This window comes from Planococcus citri, chromosome 2, assembly GCF_950023065.1.
Source record: "Planococcus citri chromosome 2, ihPlaCitr1.1, whole genome shotgun sequence".
Classification (NCBI taxonomy): domain Eukaryota; kingdom Metazoa; phylum Arthropoda; class Insecta; order Hemiptera; family Pseudococcidae; genus Planococcus; species Planococcus citri.
The window spans coordinates 84285993-84310023 of record NC_088678.1 but is presented as its reverse complement, the minus strand read 5'-3'; the positions used below and the strand labels follow the sequence as shown (position 1 = coordinate 84310023).

At 40.6% G+C, this 24031-nt stretch overlaps 3 protein-coding genes across 13 annotated transcripts in view; 1 reads left to right on the top strand and 2 right to left on the bottom strand.

Annotated features, from left to right (window-relative positions):
• Window positions 1–1448: 1448 nt before the first annotated feature.
• On the top strand, window positions 1449–3185 carry LOC135838177 (E3 ubiquitin-protein ligase RNF115-like). The gene is made up of 5 exons (XM_065353811.1): window positions 1449–1689; window positions 1778–2194; window positions 2418–2450; window positions 2566–2707; window positions 2828–3185. Exons 2-5 carry the CDS (start codon window positions 1989–1991, stop codon window positions 2876–2878), a joined length of 432 nt encoding a protein of 143 aa, XP_065209883.1. The 5' UTR covers window positions 1449–1689; window positions 1778–1988; the 3' UTR covers window positions 2879–3185.
• Window positions 1532–6997, bottom strand: LOC135838175 (putative glutathione-specific gamma-glutamylcyclotransferase 2). 8 transcript variants are annotated; one of them, XM_065353810.1, is made up of 6 exons: window positions 6890–6997; window positions 6065–6126; window positions 5477–5705; window positions 5063–5104; window positions 4240–4790; window positions 1532–4113 (listed from the first exon to the last, which is right to left on the bottom strand). In XM_065353810.1, exons 3-5 carry the CDS (start codon window positions 5612–5614, stop codon window positions 4314–4316), a joined length of 657 nt encoding a protein of 218 aa, XP_065209882.1. In that variant the 5' UTR covers window positions 5615–5705; window positions 6065–6126; window positions 6890–6997; the 3' UTR covers window positions 1532–4113; window positions 4240–4313. The 8 variants fall into 8 exon arrangements, with proteins under 8 accessions (XP_065209882.1, XP_065209879.1, XP_065209880.1 ...); XM_065353807.1 differs by lacking the exon at window positions 6890–6997 and adding an exon at window positions 6189–6374; XM_065353808.1 differs by lacking the exon at window positions 6890–6997 and adding an exon at window positions 6189–6374 and having other exon boundaries at window positions 6065–6112.
• Window positions 6998–9711: 2714 nt separating this feature from the next.
• LOC135838172 (CREB-regulated transcription coactivator 1-like) overlaps window positions 9712–24031 on the bottom strand; it is a 67863-nt gene continuing 53543 nt past the window's right edge. For 3 of the 4 annotated variants that reach the window (XM_065353790.1, XM_065353791.1, XM_065353793.1), the window contains 5 exons: window positions 23296–23520; window positions 17833–17904; window positions 14474–14548; window positions 14033–14192; window positions 9712–13940 (listed from right to left, as the gene is read on the bottom strand). In XM_065353790.1, the coding sequence (XP_065209862.1) occupies window positions 13747–13940; window positions 14033–14192; window positions 14474–14548; window positions 17833–17904; window positions 23296–23520 (726 nt within the window). In that variant the 3' untranslated portion in view covers window positions 9712–13746. The remainder of the gene's footprint in view (window positions 13941–14032; window positions 14193–14473; window positions 14549–17832; window positions 17905–23295; window positions 23521–24031) is intronic. The other variant, XM_065353792.1, reaches the window with a different exon arrangement.

Here is a 24031-nt window from a genome sequence, read left to right as displayed (position 1 = left end):
CAGGGTGCCCAGAAATATCGAGTACCCCTAAGAAAGCTTTTCATTAAAAATATAGGATGCATATGATTGGTGGAATGTTATCTCTCCAGCGGTGCTGGTGGAGAGAGAGACGGTTTACTAATTGAACAATGAACATGGGTGGGATCAGTGTTGGCAAAACGAAATTATTTCGTTTCGTTTTTTTCGTTTTTTTTTTTCGTTTTACCTACTTTTTCGTTTCACCTTTTTTCGTTTCGTTTCACCTTTTTTTCATTTCGTTTCACCTTTCTTTACTTTCGTTTCACCTTTTTTTCGTTTTTTATAGTGTTCTTTGCCAGTAATATGCAATGATTACTTCACAGAAGTTGTTTTAAAACTCTAGAAACGTTATTACAAGGCAAAACGTTATCGTAAGGCAAAACGTTATCATAGGGTAAAACGTTTCCATAAGGCATAACGTTATTTTAAAGCATAACGAAATGAAAACGAAAAAATTTGAGCAAAAGTAGGCAAAACGAAATAAAAACGAAATAGAAAAAGGCATAACGCGAAACGTAACGAAAAAAATCAGAGGCATAACGAAAACGAAACGAAACGAATTGCTGTTCCATTTTACATAACGTTATGAAAAACGAAACGAAATTAATTTCGTTTTGCCAACACTGATTTCTATTATTATCAAAAATGTCCGCTTTTCTTTTTTTACTTTTTTGGCTGGAAGGAAACGAAACGAAATGAAATGACAAACAACACAAATGGCAGGAAACGAAATGATGCCACTTCTATTTCTATAGAACGAAACGAAACGATACGTTTATGTTTTGTCATTTGTGTCCACTGTCCAACTCCAACAGCTGAACAGCCCGCACTGGAAAAGGGACAAAAGGGTAAAGAGCAGGAGCAAATAGCAATCATCATGAATAACGGAAACTGGAACGCAGGGCTTCAAACCCGTACCCGTACCCGTACCCGAATACCCGAATACCCGAACGAAAATCCAACAATTTCTGTACCCGAACCCGTACCCGTACCCGAAAAATGAAATGAGGAATACCCGAACCTGTACCCGTACCCTAAGGAGCCTATTTTGAACCCAAATACCCGATAGATCGGGTACAGTTCGGGTTTTTCACCTAAAATACCCGAACCCGAACCTGTACCCGAACGTTTAAAATTTTCATACCCGTACCCGATACCCGTACCCGATTCTCTGAGAAATAAATCTGTACCCGTACCCGATACCCGTGCCCGAAAACGTTCGGGTTTGAAGCCCTGCTGGAACGAATAGTAGAGTACCGTTCTACCGTTGTCCAATGTCACGTTCTGTCACGTTCTGTCACGTTTTCACAGCACTCGCCGTAACCGCTTATGGGTTGCGTTACGTCACCATGTTGCTCACGGATGATCATGGTGGTCTCAGGAAGCGTGACCTGAATGTGACTGACTCTGTAGAGTGTTGTTTTGTTGTATGTTATCAAATTATATCGCATCTGCGAATCTGCGATCTAGGTATCTAGACTCTACCATGGTTCTTTTCTTTTGTTTTCACTAGTTTTCACATATATTTTACCTCTTTTCGGAAATTATTATTTTAATTGTTGCAATTATTTTCAAATTTCAATTTCTTTCTTGTAGATTCAATACCTATTTGAAATTGGGCCGATTGATCGATCGGTATTTCGATTGTTAATTTTTTAAATCTAGAAGCAAGTAAGGGACTACAGTTGCGAGTTGCAAAGAGTTCTTAGATTAGAGGTATATAACACTGTTGTATTTTTCTTTCTGATAATTGGTGTAGTTTTGACGGCGAACCCGAGTACACATCTACATCCGCATCCGAAGCGGTACATACAACGTTTCAACGTATCAACGCGTTATTAATGATGAAGAAATAGCGACGGGTCGAGTGCTGATTTGCATTTATCTGCGGTAAACGACGGTGAATTTGGATCGTAGTGCGCAGTACGGAAAGGAAACATATCATTCGAGTGTGTTAATTTGATGGGAGAATGCCGAACGTAGCGGCGGGCCTCGGATTATTGGGTTTGGGCGTTATGGTTGTCGTTGCTGTCGGCACGATCGCTTACTCTTTGTTCTACGATCAACCGCATCATAATCATCATCACGGTGACGGCGAACGATATTCGTACGAGCGGGGCAACGAAGCTCATTCGCCGCGGAATTCGTCGACAGTTACAAAACCAACGAGAAGAAAGTAAGTGATTTCATTTCACGTTCACGTTCACATTCACATTCGCCAGTTCCATGCTGTTTTCGTGATTGGTAGTTAGTTTGGGTACTACTGCGAGTACCCCAAGTTCAGCCATTATTAAAACACGACTGTTTGCGAACTTGTAACATTTTTTGTAGGTACTCTGTTTATATCGCGTCTCTAGATAAGTAATATGTATAATGTATGGTATAATTCGTGCTTTCAGGAAAAAGGAGCGGGACAATTCGTCGGAATTCACGTAATGTCAAACTTTTATATAGCCTACGATACTACGTAGTCGTAGCTATCGATTTCGCATATTTACCTTTTTTGTAATTGCGGCGCCAATAATACGAGTAATGTAATGTTCGCAGAGGAAGCGATTCGTGCTCGATTTGTAAAGATGTCATCAAGACGGACGCGCTAAAAAAGTTGCCGTGTTATCATTGTTTCCACCACCAATGTATATACGACTGGTTCGACATAAGCGCTAGCTCAGTTTTTGGAAAAATTACCGTACGTAAACGTTTGTACCGATGATTCGCCCATTACGTACACGTACACCGTACATGTTAGCTTAGCCGGCTTTTTTTATAAAACAATTACTACGACGGTACCATTTTCATTGTTACGCAGGGTACGTGTCCGATGTGTAGAAAACCATTTTCAGCCGAAGATTTGATATGAAAATAATGCAGATTACCTACTCGTATGTTAGAGAGAGAGAGAGTACCTCTTCAAATCCACGCTCCGCACGCGTCATTACGGCAATTTTGTACAGAAAATATAGAAGAAAGCGATTCTGTGGTAGATTTTTTAGTGTTTTTTTTCCTTCTCTCGGTCTCTCTGTTTTTTAGATTGATAGTCGATACTATATAGATAGGATAGAATTTTGTGTAAATTTATCTAGTTTTAATTTCTATCCAACTGTGCCTTTTTTTGTTTTGTTTTTGCTGTTGTTATCGTTGTAAATTAAATTCTCGTAATTTGCGTAGCCGAGCGTGTCTTCATTTTCATCGTTATAGTACGTAGGTATTTACTTGACGGATAGGTGTACCAAGTACTAGGTAGTAGGTATTCGTGAAATGAGATTAGCTAAAACTCGATGGTATCGAATATCGAGTAGACAAATCGAGCGAAGAACAGAAAACAGTAGCAGCCTATTCGAGTGCAGTGCGTTGCCGTAAGTAGGTCCAGATCGGCAGTTGAAAACACAAGCAGTAACGAGTAACGAGTCCCCTAAAAATTATTTCGGTTGGTGACCACTACACCTAGGTACGAATAAAACGGAATCGATCGACGGATATTTCATTTTTGAACGCCATATTACCTAGTTTGTCTACGTACTCCATTTTATATGTATAAGTACCTAGGTACGTGTAACTGGTGAAATTTGCTTTCATGTACGTACTTACTTACTTGTTGGGAAGGGAAAAATACGTCTTCTGGCACGGCGCGGCGGCGTAAGTCGATGCATACGGTATAACGCTTAAATTTTCAATAGCCGCAATGGTTCTGTCGCGCCGCGTACAGACGAAACTTGCTAGTTGAAATTCTGCAAATGTATAAGTCGTACGTAGACACGGTACTGGAATAATGTCAGTTGGTCGTTGTAACCACCCACCCAACAACTGTGTTTTCATTTTTATTTTTTTATTTTTTTTGCTAAGCATTTTACGTAAATGAAATTGGTTGCGGATGCGGCGGTGTAGGTTCGCAAATATGTCATAATTATGAACTTATCAGCTTACACGACGATTACCAACATTCCAAGAAAACGGAAACGTACGCCATTCATTTATTTGGCTGTCGCGAGCAGCAGCCACTGGCCTCCGACTCGGTAAGGGTGCTCGTTAATGACGGATGCGGAAAACGAAAAATACAGCGACAAAGACACGTGTACGAGCTAATTATTACGAGTACTGAAAAAATGTCAACTTTAATGCAATTTCATTACAAAATCGGAATATGTATACACACTAACGTAGTAGGTAACGTATACACGAGTGTACTCGTACGGTACGCGGTGTAGGTAAAAAGGTAGCTACCTGAAGACGAATCGACCAAGTATCGGTATTCCGCAGGCGGCCGGCGAGAGGCGAGCGCTAGCTCGTCGTTGTAGCTACGTGAAATGCGAAGACGATGGCTGCGGTGGCGGTGGGGTCGGCGATGCCGATGCCGATGCCGATGGTTGTGGTGGCGGTGGTTTTTGATTTTTCATTTCATCGGCTGCCGACGACAGCAGCAGCAGGCGCGAGGCGTTTTTTTCCAATTCAAAGAGGTGCGGATCGCTGGCTTCGGGAACAACTCTCCTCATCCACTGCGCCAGCTGGCGAAGGTAATCCAGATTAAAGCCGGACTTGCCCTTGCCGGATATTATGTTGCGGGCGATTTCGACGACGGGCGCTTCGCCGGCGTACCACTGGTTATCCGGATCGCCGATGTACACGGTCACGTCGAAAGGTCGTACCGTTTCGTCTTTCGGATGAAACGTGCACACTTTCCTCTTGTAGCCGTTTTTCTCTCGAAAATCTAGTCGACTCCAAACTGCGCCGTTCTCGCTGTCGTCGATTTCGTACGCCACTCCCCAAACTCGTTGCTACCGAGACCAAGACCAAGACCAAGACGCGGACGCGGCGACCGTCACATGAAACACACGCGGCGGCGGCGGATGCCAATAAGCGTCAACTTATCAATCAACACTATACGTTATGTTTATAATGTACGTACATGTGTCATGTACATATACTATAGGTACTATGTATGTACTAGTAGACGTACGTCTAGGTACGTGTACGTAATTACGAGACTCGAGACTCGAGAGGTTGTGTGTATAGGGTACGTAATATGTACGTAGCTGCGAGTATCTACCTGTGGGTCGTCCGATTTCAGTAACGTAACAACTCTTCCTGGCTACCGTCGGTCGTCGTAGGTTAGGTAATGTCGATGCCGATGCCGATGCCGATGCAGATACACAGGACACACCACGCGCATGAAACAAAAATATACGCAAATACACTTAATTACGTACGACGAGTAGGTCTAGTCTAGGTAAGGTACCTAATGTGAGGCGGAAAGTACTACTAAACGTAAATATGAGCTCGCTCAAAGGCCTAACCAATAACACAAAATATACCTGCATACCATAATGGAATGGTAGGTAATTGTAAATTTGCGTTGGTTGGCGATGGCGATGGCGATGGCGATCGTGAACGCGGGTGGGGTAGATGCTTATTGCTTACTGACGCTTACACCGTAGACGATACTTTACTTTACTTTACTCACATTTTGCTCAGTTCCGCGATGATCTGTGCTGTACTGATAAAAACGCCGCTCGAAGCCCTCGATGTAGCCAACATGTTTCTGCTTGTAAGGGAAATCAACTTTCCATATCAACGATCCGTATCCGAAAAGCCACTGCATTTCACAACTATACCAAACACAATACCATCCGCAAGATCCATAACAACCCACGACCGTCGTCGCGCCCAACGTAAATGTTGAAAATACGAACCTAGGTGGTAATAACACACACAGATATCACAATTAGGTACCTAGCACCTACATAAGTACGTATAATATTATGATACGACTACGACTACACGGTAGGTTATCGGTACATAAGTACATAGGTAACTACGTACGATACTGTTACTCAATTTATTGCAAGTAAGTACGAGTAGGTATGCTTTGATTCATCATCATCGATTCATCGATTCGTCGATTGATTTAAATGAAATGAAATGGTACCTGAACCTGAACCTACCTATATCTACCTATGTACAGCTACAGCTACAGCCGAAGCTGAGCGTACCAGATGAATAAGTGTCTACTGTCTACGTTTATGTAGTATTCGGTTCACTGTTTACGTACGTACGTATCCACTGTGCAGTGTCCACCCAAGCCAAGTTTAATATTGAACTATTGAAGACGAACTGTGAGAATATGAGAATTACAAGTATATAAAGTATGCGATGCGCACGATATTATTTATTACTTTTATTAGGTAGTTGCTAGTTGTTGAATTGCAGACAAACGACTATTTCATAGGCTCATAGCAGCAGCAGTATAGTGTTTCTTACGCTTATCATCATTCGTCATTTCGTCTTAATTTAACGGTATAACACATAACACTGTAAAGTGTAAACAAGTTGAACTTGAGCAGCAGCTGGCAGCTGCTGTTTCGAAAGCTCGCGTAACCGAACCCGTAGCCATAGGCCGTGGCCGCAGCTCCACCATCAGCGTGTCCGTAACGTCCGGCGACGCTCCGACGCTTCCAGCGCTTTGACTATATAATACTGGACTGCTAGCACCTAGTTAAATTACACGTGAATTTGATAACGTCGCGAGGCCAACATGTATAACGTTATTCCGGTTTATAAGGCTCTGTTCGCACCCTCTCTTACCGCACTTCAGTGGAATCACCCAAGTGAGCGTAAACAACTAGGGCGAATTCCACTGAAGTGCGGTGAGAGAGGATGCGAACAGAGCCTTATAGAACGGACATGTTGGACCCGTCACGTTCATCACTGCTAGCAGTCCAGTATTATATAGTCAAAGTTCCAGCGTTCCAGCTTCGTCACGCTCACTGCCCCGAAGTGTGATGATAGATAGCCGAAACCACGTTTCGGTTTGGGTTCCGGTTCAGCAGTCACTATTGAGTATTGAGGAGGTTATAAAATTACTATAATTACTTACATAGGTAATAGGTAATATTATAATTTGAATTTCCCGGAGTTCCTCATTGTCATTGTCTCCATGATACAAGATTTTCAAATAAATTTTCAAGTTCGCATTGTCTACATATTTCTACAAATTTGGAATTACATTAGCCAACACCGAACACAAACGCTAAACTAACTACCTTTTTGAAAAAAAAAATTTGAAATTCACAACACATCCTTTGTAATATTATATTATTATTATTATTTCAAATCATTTTCAGAATTTCCGATTTCCAATTTCCATCTGTCTGGCCGGTCTGGCGTCTACGAAGAAGAAGAATGTTAAGGTACAATATTGCAAATGATTGCAAAATTACAAAACAAACCAATTTTCTCAATTCTTATTTCGTCATCGACTCGTGTATGTATATCTATGTACCTATTACCCAGCTACTAGCTAGGTAAATTAGGTATGTATCATGAACTTGCTTTACAAGTGTTTAGATTTCGCATATTACCGTCAACTGGGGTGAAATAGGACGATTTTCGAGGTTTTTTTTAATTTACTTCAAAACTAATGAACATATTGAGCCAAATTTTTTTTTCGGCGAATTCGGCATCCTTTGGCTACAAGTTGACCTCACCCCCAACCCTCCCCTCCCCCAACCAAAATTTCCAGGAGCGCTCAAAGTGAGCAAGTTTGGACCCCGATTTTGGGGTGAAAATGGACATTCTTAGATTTTTTGAATTCATTAAATATTTTTGAAAGGTAAGAGCTTTATATTATTATACACGTATAGAGCAATGCATTAGCTACAATTTCTTTTTTAAATGATCAAAATTGGTCCATAAATACAGCTTCTGCGATTTTTATAAAAATCGTAAATTTTTTCAAAAATTTTACTTGTAGTAATTTTTTTATTTTGCTTTTTCAAAATGGTTAGGGTGTGTAAAAGTAACAAAGGGTCAAGATTTTTGTAAGGTCTTGACCCTTTGTTCATTTTATGCACGCTAACCATTCTGAAACAGCAATATAACAAAATTACTATAGGTACCTAACATTTTTCTGACAATATTTACAATGTTTTCAGACAGAAAAAAAATCGCCGAAGCCGTATTTATGAACCGTTCTTGATGATTCAAAAACGAAATCGTAGCTAAATAATTGCTCTATACGTGTATAATAATTTAAAACACTTACCTCTCATAAATATTAAATGAAGTCGAAAAATCGGCACGTATTTTTAAAAAAACGAAAATTATCAATTTTAATTTTCTTTTTTCGTGGATTTGTATATTTACGAAACATGCATTATGATACACAGAAAAATTCGTCAGACATTCCACTATCACATGAAAAAAAAAGTAGGATCCTATCTTCATAATTGCGTGATCTGTGACGACATATAGCCAAAAAAACGTGAAGTGTCCATTTTCACCTCACTGTCCTATTTCACCCCAGTTGACGGTATTTCTATTTCCAAACTACGCAATTTCCGAATAAGTTCCGCGTATGCAATTTATGTAGGTAGGTACATCATCATTCACCATTATTGTACAACTGGCCTATACTCTCCAATTTACAAAAATTTCAAATTCTTATTTCTTATTTTTCTTCAAACTTTCGCATTTTTTGATTTTTATCATTTTTCAGGATTCCGCGTCGACTTTAAATTACTAAATTTGTAAATTTTAAAATCAAATAAATTTTCAGAAATTTTACCGCCTTCAAATCACGAAAGTGCAGTGCATGATCTTTGACTTTGAGACTTCTTGATCGGCCACTCAGTCTCACTAGCCCACCAGCTAGTTGATGTTGAAAGTGATGTACACAAAAAAAAAACAATTAACAACACCGAACTAAAACACAATAATAAATAATATTACCTGTTCTTCCGACTACGATATTATGTATTACGTAGCTGCAAAACAGGTAAGTAAGTACTCTGTACCTCACGCAAGCTTCACAGAACGACAGTCAACAAGTGGTACATCTACATTTACATATTAGGTTAGGTAGCTAGGTAGGTAGGTAGGTAGGTAGGTAGGTTACATTCACACAATGTACTCTCCACGGCGGTTATGTGCGAAATGAACGTAAAATTTCGATCGCGCTCCAAGGTAAACCAAATTTCATCAATGAACAAACCACTCCCACTTGAAACACACAGCTGCGCACAGATGGTGTAGAAATGGCCGAAACGGGACTGGAGTAGTTTTCTGCTAAATACTTGGGTTGGTCATATAACGTACTGCTATGTTTTTAATGAAAAACTTTCTTCGGGGTACCCGATATTTCTGGGCAACCTGACAGCCTGTAGGTACAGGTAAGTAGATATAGATAGAAAGGAGACTTACAGAATTGTATTGTGGTCTGCTGGTGTTGAAATTTGGCACTACATACATGGGCGTGGAATGCGGCAGGTGTTAAAACTCCTTATCTAATCTCCATGCACGGCTCCTTTCCGTTTCCACTTTTTACCAAAAATTTTAACCAAAATTGCAACTGCTCGACAAACTGGTTAAAATTAAACATAAACAGTCGATCAATTCCCTCCGCCGCGACACGCCCGAATGATTCTCATAATCTGTATAGTTCTGTAGTACAATACCCACACAGCCAGCCAGCCAGACAGACAGACAGACAGACACTTAGGATTAGTGTTATTAGGTAGGGCTAATTACGTATGTACATATATGTACTTTTCTCACATCAGACCGAGACGAAACAATTGCAAAACGCAAAAGCAAAACTACTCCACGTACAGCGAATAGCGTACAGCGTACAGCGTACAGTACACCCACACATCTGTTCAGGCGTTCACCTGTTCACCCGTTCACCCTACTGTAAGCAGATTAACAAAATAAAAAGAATGTTTATTAGGACGTCTAGAAAGAAGTATCAAAATTATAACAAGAAAATGTAAATTTTTATGGAAAACATAAAACGAAGATCTTTGAACAACAAATACACGTACGTAATAATGTTAATGTACAAGACCTAAACGATACACAAATAGATACCTAGGTATAGAAAACAAAATTAATCTTAATCGAAAAATAACACTTGACACACTCCGATCGGAATTAACAAAATTGTAGTAACAACATCGTCGTCATAATATGTATAAGTACACTACACGTACACGTAGACGTACACGGACACGACAATTCTACTCGTAGGTATACATACATAGATAGATATAGATAGATAGCGACAGTAACAGCGATAGGTATTTTAATTTTTAATATGTTACAGAAAAACCGTAAGTAAGTAAGATTTAATAATGACTTATCAAAAAAAAAAAAAAACAGAGAGAGACAGACAGAACAGACAAACAGATGATAGAGGGAAAAAAGGTACACGGAAAGAGACAGCGATGGGGTAAAAATGACAAAAAAAACAACAATCAAATAGGTAAACAAACAAACGAGAAAAAAAAGAATAAAATAACCGTAAACGCGAACAACTAGAAAAAATGAGACCTATGAAAAAAAGAAATAAAAAGAAAACTCGAAATAGAAAAATTCAAGCTTAGTTACGTATCCACGCGATGGCGAATTGGTGAATTGGCGAACGCCAAATATGTACCTAAGTACTTTGCGCGTTTTGGGTAATCAAACAATTCGTATTCGTTTGTAACATAACACTCGACACAAATTTTGAGAAAACACAAAACAATGGTACTCGGACTCGCGATAATGATACGCGTAATAAGAATGACAAAACAATAATAATAGTATCTAATAATATGTAATATCTAATTTATAAAGATAGCGGATAGTTACAATAACAAATTAACAAACGGTAGGTAGATAGTTAATCTACGCATGTACATATCTATCAACATATAAAAGAAGTAGGTGCAAAAGATATCCAAATTATGTACACAGAGCACAGACACACGCAAAAACGTCATTCATTTCCGCAGATTTCTCCACGCGTTCTGACGTTGAAAAAAAAAAAAATAAAAAAACACATTCACACTCGCACACTAACAAACAAACACACAAACGAACAAAAGGTAAAAGAACGTTATTAAGAGTTGAAGTGCGCGACCTTATCAACTAAGTACACAACTTAAACGTAGGTATTATAAAATTATTATCACAATAAACGATTTTTTCATTTCTCAAATTTGATAAAATAACAACTTAAAAAATAGGTACCAATTAAGAGATGATTTCCAACGACAGAGGTGAAAATCGAAACGACCAAAAACAACGCGAAATAAAAACGACGAAAAAAGAAACAAGGGAGGAGGGGAGGGGTAAGCCTTTTAACTCGTCTTTCGAGAAAAGAAAAACAACGCAACAAAAACAAAACACGCATTTTCAAGGCGTGACTCGACGTAGACGTAGTCGCAGTCGCAGTCGCAACGTCGAGTCGCACGTTGGCGAATGGCGAATGGCGAATGGCGAAAGAAAGCGAAATGTAACTGGTTATCTTAATGTCTGGTCGCTTGTCGCTTGTCGCAGGTTACGGTAAGTTACGGGTGGTCGGGTGGTGAGAGATGCTTCGGAAAAAGGAGCCGCAGCAGCAACCCCACTAGTAGGTAGTAGGTAGAGGTACATCGAATTCATCGTAACACGGATTATGTAAGTAGTTTGAATCGGAATCTGTACACGTGTGTGTGTACAATGTACATAATACAATACATAATTGTATATATAGTGTACGTACGCTGCACAGTACACACTACACACTTATACAGCTACTGCTATGTACGAGTACCTTTCAGGGATGTTGGGTAGACGAATATAGATTTCAGAGCAAAAAATAGCAGCCCAAGCCCAAGCCGAAGCCGAAGCCGAATTTCTCAACTTTTCACTCAGTTTTCGCCACGTCGCGTCGCGTCGGCCGTCCGTTTCTTTTTTTCGCGTCGTGCCACGAAGAAATTTCAATCTTATAACACGAGTAAGTAGGTAAGGCACTACGTATTAGTAGAGTAGAGTAGACCGGACGAGGGCGAGGGCGTGGACGAGAGCTGCTATTCGCTTTGACCAACTACAGAACATAATACGTAATACATACTCGTATGTTCACCTCACATAGGTTGAGTTGAGATACAACGTCGCAGTCGTCGGATTACTATTTTCAATAAAAAAAATTCTATATCGATAGGTATTATTCTGAACTCGGAGTGGTTCGGGAAATTGAACAGTAACTATCGGCTAGCCGCACCTAGGTCTAAGAGTCGGCACTTGGGCAGGTACATACTCGTAGGTATACATATTACGACGTAGACATATATTTACGTGCCTATTACATCAACTCGTGGTCGTGGTCGTGGTCGTCGTAGCATCTCCACCACCTAATCCGGCTAATTTTCAAAAAACAGTCAAAATTTCATCGAACCTTGTCGAGTTGAAACCACCGAGAATATCCAGATACGCTAGACGTGAAAACAAAAATGCATATGCCCAACCAAACATCAAAAAACAATATCTACAATACGAGAAAAACCAAAAAACAAAAACAACAACAACAACAAATAAACAATTAACAAGGGAGTAAAGAATCACTTAGGTAAGGTAAAAGGTACCTACACCTAGCTATAATGTATACAATGTAGGTACGGTACCACGCGACGCGACGTACGCACGAAATAGGTAGCCAAGTACACATATATGGTACAGGTCGTAATACGGAAGCGTCAATTTACTCGTACTTACTCGTACGAACGGAACGAAACGAAACGAAACGACCAACAAAAAAGCGATACAAATACAATTTTAGGTACTCGCAATAATCGTCTAACCTAAAATCGTTTCCTTTTTATTAGTTATTACGTAGGTAGGTATTTCTTTCTCACTTGCGGATGCTTCGGCGAATTTGAAAGAATATTCGTTGAAATTTGGTTACCCGGCGACCGGCGACCGGCGACGCGATAGTTGGATAGTTTGTCAGCCAGAAGCCTCTTCTTACTCGACTGATTTCGATGATTTTTGTTTTACTCGCACGTGCAGATTTTTGTCACGTCGTGTCATCGAGAAAGGAAAGATTGAAATTTTCAAATTACGTAATATTAAAAGTCCGAAAGAACACTTTACTACATAGTACATACGTATATTTTTGAAGCGCCCGAGCTGAACACACCGTTCGTTGTCCAGCCCAGTCCAGCCCAGTCCAGTGCAGCCAGTTTGTTTTCCGTTGTGGGCGCGGCGCGGCGTGGCTAGAGTGCCAGAGTTGCAGGGTAGCCAAATGTAGGGATTTTTCACTCGGCACTTATAGTTGGTGGGGAGTTTTTCGAGGATTTTGAATTTTCAAGGGAAATATTTTCAACGTTTTTGGAGGGGCAATAGGAGCTGCTCCCAACGCAACTCTCTAGTAATGTTGAATTTGAAAAAATTGAAATTATTCTAATATCGATATCAGCGTCATCGAAGAAAACTGACTGGAGACAGACGCGGGGCGGCGGCAATTCGAAACAGTAAAAGTAAAACCAACCCGCGAAAAAGGCGGCGAAAAAAATTGCTCGTAGAAAAGACGAAGAAGAACCGAAAAAAGCGAGATAAAAATGAAAAATATATAGATATGTCTAACAGACGGATGGCGATTCCGAGCGAGTGAATACAAATATTTCACAGGTACCTACTCTCGCAGATGATCACGATCGCGATCACGATGATAATTATGATTGAGGGGGAAGGGGAACGAGTACACACGCGAACACACACAGTAATAACAACAACAGCAAAAAAAAAACACGAATACGATATAGATAGATATTGTACTCGTACGAGTAGTACGCAGCGCCGGTAGCCGGTAGGTAGTACATAGCTGTACCTATGGTCCTTTGGTAGGTCAGGTACCATGGCCGATGTGCTGCGGATGCGGATGCGGATGCGGATACCGCTGAACAGCGAAATTGTGTTGCGTGGCGGCACCTACGGCTCTAATGTAAACTGCGAGTTGGCAGATTCGTTGAGCTGTTCCAGCATTTGTAAGCCGTCGACGAAATCGATGGGGTCGAGTCCATCGCGAAGTCCTTCGGCGGATTGAAAAAAATTCGATAGGCCGATATCACAGCTGAAGTCTTTCGCCATATCACGTCGCGATTCATCGCCCGTCGTCGAGAAATCTGAGACACGAGCAACAAAAGCGTGTAAGCGAGTACTGTCGAGTAAAGAGTACAGAGTAAAGGGTAGAGTACAGGAGTACAGTTAGGCCTACCTGTAAGTACAATGTCTGGTATACTGGAGGGCGTGTTTGGCGTAGTTTGAGCGCTATTCACGGTAGTGCAGTATTGTAACTGTTGCGAAGGTGACGTACTGTAATATCCTTGATCGGCCGCTAATTCGTTCGAGTTGACCATTGTGCATAGATCGTCACTCTAAACAAGCAAAAAGCAAAAAGCAAAAATAAACTCTCAAATCAAACGCAATGAAATCACGCTGCACGCCGTACGCCGTTCATCTACTGTTTGCTGTTGGTTCGCTACACGTACAGACGTACGAGTACACTAAACAGCTGGACATTGCGAGCACTCACCGCTCAGTACTGTACAGTACAGTACAGTACAGTACCAAGTGCTCACCAATAACAGAAATGTCGCGGACATGGCCCTACACTCTACAGACTAGGGTACACAGTTACACACAAAAAAACTCGTACCTGTTGATAAAAGTTGGACGGGCCATTGCTCATCGGTAGCATCTGATCGACTGAAGGAGAAACAGGACTGTCCAACTGAAACAAAAAATATACAAATTTTAGACTACTTACACGTACTCGTATGTAATGGTCATGCGTATACTGCTGTGTGTTGCACTGTTGCACTGTTGCAGTGTACACGTCCTTACACTACACTCGTATTGGCCATTGGCCATTGGGCCGCAGGCCTTAATAATCGTAGGTACGGAGGACGTACCATACGTGTACGTACTACTGCTCTAGGTGGTCTAACAGAACTATGGTTTGCGGTTTGCGGTCTGCGCTTCCATTGCATCGCATAATTCAATACGAATACGAATACGATATACGAGTATGTAGTGTATAGTGTACACTGTAGTACTCGTACTTGAACGGAGACGGACAGATGACAAAGTTGCAGTGTATAGTACAACGTACATACACCATACACCATACACCATACACATAGCTTAACGCCAACTTTTGTTACTTCAACTTCGGAGACGTAGAATTTTCAAACTAACGTATAAGCGCCAAGCGCCAAGCGGTAAGCGCGCTACGAGAATTGTCGCGAATTTACGAGTAATGATACCCTAAGGCCTAACTGTCATCAGATTTTTCTGCGGCCACGGCGCACGGCGTGCGCGTATGCGTATGCGTATGCCTATGGATGGGTTCCGGTTCGTCGTTTGTTCCTCCGGTAATTTTCCCACTCCCACCTTTACTTCAGCGAGCTTTTGGAATTTTGTTTGTTTTTTTTTGGTTCAAACACTTGAAAAATTTTCTGCACGGTTTAAAGGGTATTCGCCGACGCGACGCCAACAATAATGGTACCTAATTTTGTGTAAAAGGGCGAGGTTTTGAAAAACAGTGCAATGTGGCGATTTTGCTACTTCGCCTACGCCCACGCCTACAACCCTACATCGACGTACAATACGAGTATTGTACATTGCACGAGTAATAACAATGCAGTACACCTACGACCTACACAGTAACGTACGAGTACAAATGTTATAATTTCACACGAGTACTCGACACTCGTATGATCGGAAAATGAGTAGTTTCCTAGACTGCAGTGACAGTTTACTGGTTGGAAAATACCTCTTCAACATAACGCATCTACTCGTACGCGTATGTAGAGAAGCGCGGAAAGCAGTTCCGCAGGAAAGTAACTGTTTTCCGCGCTTGTTTACAAATTCTAAATCAACAATTTTTAAAAATTTCAGCACTTATTTTGTATACGCGACAGGATCGGACAGTAATGCGATAATATTTATGTATATGTAGATATAAGTAGGTATGTACTACGAGTATTTCGAAATCTCGTACATACTCGTATTTCGCGAATCATTCGAGACGATTCGTAAGTATTTCCAAAGTAGTGAAGTACACGAAAAATACTGTATTTAGGTACAAGGTAGTTGTTGAATGTAGCTTTGCAGTAAATGTAATTTGTACTCGTAATGGTACTTTGGATTTGCAACACGTGAGCAACCATTATTCTGTAGGGCTAATTTGCCCATTACCCCATTACCCCATTACCCATTACAGTCGCTGCCTCAGCCGCAACTGAACCGCTCAACGGCTGCAGTGCGGTGCAGTACATGACATATTATCACGCACGCCGGCCGCGCCGGTACGAGTACAAATTACACATGTATTTGTTTAAAATTAATGCAGACACTGCACTACCACTAACTACTACATACATACATATACTTGATTACTTACTACTACTACTACTAACTACTCGTAATTGGTATCGAGTTGGACAACTCCTAAGCTTTAGGCGTAAGCGTACCTAAACCTACGAGTATAGTAATATCTACTCGGTGCTTTTCTACGTTACAGTTACTGATACAGATGAATACCGAATACGAGTGAAACTAATGAAAAAAGTACGAGTAATTTCAAAAAGCTCGTTTGTTCAACTTTTCAGCGTTAAACTTGGTTACAATTTACAAATACGAGTAGGTAAAGGTAACGGTATCACTATCTACTCGTACTTGGAAAAATAACGCATGCCGATGCCGATGCCGCATACAAAATGCACGTTTACGTTATAAGCGAGAAAAAGTACACTACTTTTGCTGCCGCTTACGCTTGTTGTTCGAGAGTAGGTAAATTGTGCAATTTTTCTGCCGCATAACGAAAAGCGTATTTTATTCAACCCGGGAGCAAAGCAAACTCTTTTGACGAAATACGCGTAGGTACGTACTACGTACTACGTAGTACGTATAGGTACTCGATATTTCTGCTCTACTTCCCCTCACCGCTTGCACTAGCACTAGCACTAGCACTAGCGTAACCTGGCAGCAGCCTCCCTCCAGCTTCCAGCTTCCAGCTTCCAGCTGCACAGTGCATATACTCGTATCACAAACATGTCGTGTCGTGTCGTGTCTAAAAATGTCTCCAATAGGCAATAGCGAATAGGTACGGGTACGACTTACGAGTAGAAAAATGTTTGTCAAAATTGTGCTGGCGCCTAGCACAGCTGTCCCAAGAAAATAATCGTGTTTTTTTCCACGCGGGATGTTTGGAATACCTATATACCTACACTCTTAAACTCTGCTTTCAATCATTCATTTCATTACACACGATAAATGAGTTGTACTACCACTACTAATACTACTACTACAACACACTGCAGAGGTGTGCAACTGCAACGCACACGCACGAGCTAGCTCGTAAGTCGTGAGTCGTGATCGCGATCGGTGAGAGCAGAGCTTGCCGACTCAGCTTTGCGCACTCGAGCAATATTACGCGTATTTCAAGTTGGTACGAAATTACGAATCTCACCAACGCCGACACCGACACCAGTACAATCACATTATTCGTACGTAAGTACTTACTAAGTAGTAGGTACGAGTATGTGCATCAGCAGTCAGCACCATCTAACAGGTAGGTAGGTGTAGGTACAAATACGAGTATGAGTAGGTAAATTTAATACGAGCTCGCATACGAATACAAACGAATAAATACCTGCAGCATGAGCAGATAATCTAACGCACGCAGCGCAACGCAACGCAAACATTATCTACCACAAATGCCTTACGTTAGCTATAGCTACACTAAATCTAGTATCTACGAGTACGTAGGGTATTATTTTTGTTTTTGTTTCGTTTCGTTTCGTTTCGTTTCGTTTATTTATTTACTCGTAATTCGTATTTACGCGCAAAGGACCTAATAGGACGTAGGACTAGGTAGATGTAGATGTAGATTTCTCAACCAAATACGTAAATGAAAAAAGAAAGAAAAAACGAAAAAAGGAAAAAACGAAAAAGAAAAGAAAAAAAATACAGATGCAAGGTCGTTTTAAATAAGTAGGTACTCGTATCTACCTGCAAAGATTCAGTCATCCACAAAGGATTAGTATCCACTAACGTTTGCAGACCTAATAATTGGCACCAATCCTTTAGGCAGCAGCAATACAACACATAAATCACCATTCACCATTAATACTAATATTGTAATATAGGTATAGGTATAGATATATACAATATATATAGATATAGTATGTACGAGTAGCATGTACTTATGTACTATGTAGTATCAAGTACGTAGTATGTACAACTACAAAAATCTATAGCGTACTCGACTCGACTCGTATTTTTATGGTACGTCGCGTCGCGTCGCGTCGTCGTACACCGTACACTGTACACTGTAGTGTACAGGCTGCAGCCAACAATACGAATACGAATATACGAATACGACAAATAGGTACACCTACAGGGTGCCCGGAAATATCGGCTACCCCTAAAAAAGTTTTCTGCTAAATATTTCGCTTCGTCCGCGTCAGGCGTCAGGCGTCACAGTGAATGATACGAGTACGAGTAATAATGATAGCGCATGATTGGTTGTTGAACTGGACTAACTGGAGAGATAACATTCCACCAATCATACCCATCTACGAGTATTAAACCGTTCTACGCGTACATTTTTAATGAAAAACTTTCTTCGAGGTAGCCGATATTTCCGGGCAGCGGGCAGCGGGCACCCTGCAAATACGAGTATACGTACGTCTACGCGCAACTACGAGTCGAGTATGCGTATAACTATAAATATACGCGATGCGATTGCGACGCGACGCGCGTACAATGCGTACATACTTAATTGAAGCATACGTTTCCAAAACGCACCAAGTCCAAAAAAATATTGATAATAAATTCGTGGTACTTAGTACAATTCGGAAACGTAGAAATGGCCCAAATTGGCTGATTTTTTGATATGTTGTAGCCATGACCTTTGGGCACAACATATCAAAAAACCAGCCATTTTGGGCCGCAACTTTGTGCTAGATGGCCTTGCAACCTCAGAATCTTAGAATGGAAACGTATGCTTCAATTATATACCGTACCTTTACCTAGGTAGGTACTAGGTACTAGGTAGTACATAATGTAGATAGAGATATCTTATAGAGGAGAAGGTATACAATTATCAACTCAGGTACAACAGGGTGTCTACCAAAATTTGATATTCAAAAATCGCCACTTTTCGCGACCTATTTTTTTCAACGAAAAAAACTGGGTTTCCAATAAAGTTCACACTTTTTTGTGTGTGTGTGTGTGTGTGTGGGGGGGGGGGGTGACAAACTTTCAATACTTCCCATGTGATATTAAAAAAATGTATGAAATACATATTACATACTTTGTAGTACCAAAGAAATCTTTCACTTTGCAACTTTAAAAGTTGATTAAATGGTATTTTTTTTTTTTCAGAAACTTCGCTTTTTAAAAAGAAAAAAAAAACGAGCCCGAGCAAAGCGAGGGCAACAGATTTTGAAAACTTGCGTTTTAAAAAGTAAAAAAACGACGCTTTTTTTCATTACGGGCTCTTCTTTGGTCGCACCGTCAAGAATAAACACGCCAGGGGCAAACTGCCCTTTCTGACGCCCTTTCGACAACCCTAATCCTCCACTTCCAGCAATCTAAAAATAATGTCCATAAAATTCCGATACAGGTAGGTATTTCTGAAAATACGCGTAAATGTCTCGAATGAAGCGAGGAGGGCAACGGCACTCGAAACACAAAAATTCGCAATCCCTCGCGAGTGAAAAAATGCCATTTTTGATGCGAGAGCCGAGGTCAGTTTTTCTACCCTCGAGACTCGACCCTTTGTTAAAGAAAAGAAAAATAATAATGCCCGAGCGAAGAAGCGAGGGCGAAAGCTTTTGAAATTTTGAATTTTTACGATTATTCGAAATACCAATAATTTAACGGTAGCACTTACACTACTATCGAATACCTAATAATACGAGAATTTTTTAAAATTTGAATATGGGACGATTTTTCGCGACTTTTTGGTAATTTTTTGGTGAAAATCGCGACTTTTCGCGACTCGGCGACCTGGTAGACACCCTGGTTTTACGTAGGTACTCGTATTTTATTAATACTCGTATTATAAACTTTATAACGATTAAAAAATCAACAAAAAACTGAAAAATACGTGACCAGTGTGAAAAAAAATGAAAAAAGAACCGGACGAATACGATAGAAAAATTTAAAATTGAGCGAAATACGAGTAGATATTCTCTAAGAACGCGAAAAATCTCCTTAAAAATGCCTAAATGGTTTTTTTTTTCGCTTTTACGGCGAATTAGGATCGCGTTACTAGAAATTTTACGAATCGTGGAGATGATTGTAAAGTTGCCAAATGCCCATGCCTCGTGCGGACTGCGGACTGCGGACAAAAAATATGGTCGAGCCTAAAAATCCGAGTCCCGAAGATACGAGTAAGCATACTCGATTACCTACACAACTAATGGCGATTGGCGATTCGCGATTCGCGAGTTGCAAGTAGCAGACCGCGACCGCGTGTGTCTGCGATGCGAAGCACCCCCCCCCCCCCCCCAATTGGTACGAGTACTCGCAGTGCTGATAACTTTAGTTTTCAAAAATCCCTCATTTACGTCAATTTTGATCAAAAACACATCCCACATTTAAGAAGGGATTTTTTTTCACGTGTTCGAGTACTATAAATGGTTTGGTGCGTGAAAAAATTGTTTTTTCGAGCTTTTTAATTCATTTTACAAATAAATTAACGCGCGAGAAATTTGATATTATACATTTTTTGATTTTTTTTTCATTTTATTCACCAAGGTAAGTAGGTAGGTATGTCTATGTACATTGTTACTATTTCTTTTCTTTTTTTTTTCCAATTTTCATCAGTCTAGTACGGCGTTGTTTCCCTTCCTCCGGCCTGTTCACGTTCAGTTTCATTAGATTTACAAAATCTACGAGTTCTCGTCAAAAATTTCTCCCTTAATTAAAAATGTTGAAAAATGTCGGAAAAAATCCAAATTTCTACCGAATCGCTAAAAATTAATTAAAATTGAAATGAAAAATCGTAAAATGTAAGTTTTTACGGTTTTACTCGTATTCCACGCTTTTACCGGTACAAGCGAGTAAAGGACAGTAATGCGCATTGCGCAACCATACGTGATAAAATAGGCGTCGAATTCGATAAACTATCAATTTTAAGATTATTTTTTCAAATTTTCACGTTATTAGCGAAAAAGATGTGAAAATTTCAATTGTATCCCTAAAAATGAAGAAAAATCCCAGAAAATTACAAAATCCCTGAAAAATCCCAACTACGTGTACTTTTCAAAACCTTTTAAAAATGCCTTAATTTGGGGATTAATCCCCGGGGTTAACAACACTGGGTACTTGGTATAGCCTACTAGGTCGGTCACTCGGGGTTACAGGGCACACAGACAGACCTACATAATATTCCACAATGAGGCTCCTTTCCAACCCTCTCTCCCTCCCTTCCTTCCGCGGCTCGAACTGCGGATGCTCGCTCGAGCGTCTACAGATTTTGAAATTCATACACTCGAATCGAATCGAATCGAATTACGAACAAATTTGATTTCAAATTACACCCATACACTCGTACGTGGATGTCGCGTATAAACCAAACTTGACCGACTCGAGTCAATTAGAATGTCGACTGCCGAGTGATCACTGATCATCTATCACATCGCATCACATCTCATCTCATCGCAAGTATGAAAAAGTTTTTTAAAAAATGAGCCGTAGCTCGTCCAGCAAACGGCATCGTCGTCGTCGCGCGTCGTCCAGACTCGCGGACTCGTTAAGTATATTTCCCGTATGTTACGAGTATGTAAAGCAACGTTTTCACTAGCTTGTATTACAAGCTACAAGCTGCTTTTTTTACAAGCGTGCTTGTGGCTTATGTGTACACACTGCTTGCAGCTTGTAGATAGGAGAAAAACGTTTAATCGCAACTTTGAAGTACACGTTACTCAAAATTTTCAGCGAGCATATAGGGTTTTTAAACTGCGGAAATGTTTGGAATTTTATTCTCATCGCGTTGGTTTTTTCCTCAACGTTCTAAGCTTTACCATTCAAAAGTTATTCAAGTTTAAAGTTGTAAAAATAAGTCGAGCGCGGCAGAAATTCAACTTTGAATTAAAATTTCTCGAAATTCTCGCCGATTACATAGGTATACTAAAAAACAAAATGTTCAGAATTTAATCCTCGTCATTTTGATTTTTTGTTCAAGGGTATAGCTTTTATAATTCGAAAGTTATTCAAGTTCAAAGTCTACAGTAAATTGATTAACACGGATAAGAATAACCCTCGAGAACTGACATCACTGAGGAAACCTCCGGGTCCATGTCAGCATCCGGAGGTTTCCTCAGTGATGTCAGTACATTAATTTTACGTGCTGACATGTCAGCATAAAAATAAGTCATCGCTTAAGGGATAACTGCGTAAGTGTTTACATTGGCTTGTTACAAGCAGCTTGTGCAAGCCACAAGTAGAACCGGTTCCTACTTTTTTTTACAAGCTGCTTGTAAAAAGCAGCTTGTAACTTTCTCCTGTTTACATTGGCTTTTAGGTATGTCGCTTGTGGCTTGTAAATACAAGCTAGTGAAAACGGCCCTTAAGCTTTGTTCTTTTCGCACAAATTTACTGCACTAGTGTACAGTACACTGGTGTAGAAAGTGTAGGATTTTTGTTCTTTTCATTTTTTTTTTACACTAGTGCAGGCAAGTTTGTGTTCTATTCAGTCGGGTGTACTCTGGTGTAATGCATTGGTGTAGTTGGTGCATACACCATCTACTCCTGCTCTGGAGGAGGAGTAGATGGTGTACACCATGCACACTGAAATTGAAATGATTGTTGATGATAAGTGTTTGCGTTTGCGTTCAAATGTGAATTAATTTATTGAAGAAAAGTTGTAAATGGAGAGTGAAATTGTAAAAAAGCTCATTTCATTCTATTTACAAACTATCGGAAGTGATGATGATAACAAAAATGGGATGAAAAAAACATCACCAAATAAATGTTACACCACCACCACATACTCGTACACTGGTGTGAGTGGTGCATGATCGAGTGGAGTACACCACCTACTCCAGTGTAATACACCAAGCTACACTAGTGTAAAAAATAAATGCGAAAAGAACGAAGCTTGTATGAATATGAATGTAGTTATTGTACGCGCAGGCGCATTACCGCGAGTCCACGAATACGAGACCACGAGACGGGAATTGGTCTTTTAGAGATGAGAGCTGCACAACGCGAAAGTCACGCGACGCGACGCGACGGCGACGCGTGATCTAACTTACTGATGCTGATTGACTGAGCGTGTTGCCGTTGCCGTTGCCTTTGCCTAATGCGCGCAATCTCGGCATAAACTCGTAAACCCGGCGCTTCCAAGTGCCCCAAATGCCAAATGCCAGGTGCCAGGTGCCAACCGCGCCCATTAGGCAAACAAAAAAACAACAACGACAATATGTAGTAAAAATTTTAAAAAACGTATCGTTATCTTACCATTCTGATTTGCTCGAAATGTTGTTGCAACGTTTCTTGAGCTTGCGTAACAAAATAATCGTTGTGCGAATTGTAATTCTGCTGCTGCTGCTGCTGCTGCTGTTGTTGTTGGTGCTGTTGCAAATTGCCGCCGCCGCCGCCGCCTCCGCCTCCGCCGGTCATCGAATTACAAGATGAAGTTGGACTTTGCGGCGCGCTACTGTACGGACTAGTATTATTATATTGCTGCGAATGAAACAAGAAAACAGAAAACCAACGTTGGCGTTAATGGCGTTGCCGTTACCGTTACACATTTTCGAAATGTCAAATACGTAGAGTCCACGAGCAGTTGAAACTCGTTGATCGGAATAGTGAAACTGCCGAGTTGCGAGCTCGCGTCGCTTAAAAAAGTTTGAAACTCGTCCACTGAACCCAACTGAAGCGAGTTCATCTCATTAGTCGAGTAATACATACCAAGTTGTATTTTTCATTTTCAAGCGAGAGAATCGACGCGGCGCGGCGCATCCGCATCCGCATCGCTATAGTTTGTCCACCGAACTCCGATCAGCGATCAGCGATCAGCGATTAGCGATTAGCCAACGGCAGATACGACTAATGCAGCCGATTAACTCGCTAGAAACGTAAAATATCACTTACTCGTACCTATTTGTACACACTCACAGACGAAATGAAGGATGTGACGAGCCGACGGCCGACGCACGACACGCAATACATGGCAACTAACCATCAACCATGT

Bases quoted from the DNA above. Each gene is read 5' to 3' on its own strand.
- LOC135838177 (XM_065353811.1), top strand. From the start codon at position 1,989: ATGCCGAACGTAGCGGCGGGCCTCGGATTATTGGGTTTGGGCGTTATG. The intron at 2,195-2,417 runs GTAAGTGATTTC...TCGTGCTTTCAG, and splicing joins ACAAAACCAACGAGAAGAAA to GAAAAAGGAGCGGGACAATT. The intron at 2,451-2,565 runs GTAATGTCAAAC...TAATGTTCGCAG, and splicing joins GACAATTCGTCGGAATTCAC to AGGAAGCGATTCGTGCTCGA.
- LOC135838175 (XM_065353810.1), bottom strand. From the start codon at position 5,614: ATGCAGTGGCTTTTCGGATACGGATCGTTGATATGGAAAGTTGATTTC. The intron at 5,105-5,476 runs GTGAGTAAAGTA...GACCGACGGTAG, and splicing joins ATCGCGGAACTGAGCAAAAT to CCAGGAAGAGTTGTTACGTT. The intron at 4,791-5,062 runs GTAGATACTCGC...TGGTCTCGGTAG, and splicing joins TGAAATCGGACGACCCACAG to CAACGAGTTTGGGGAGTGGC.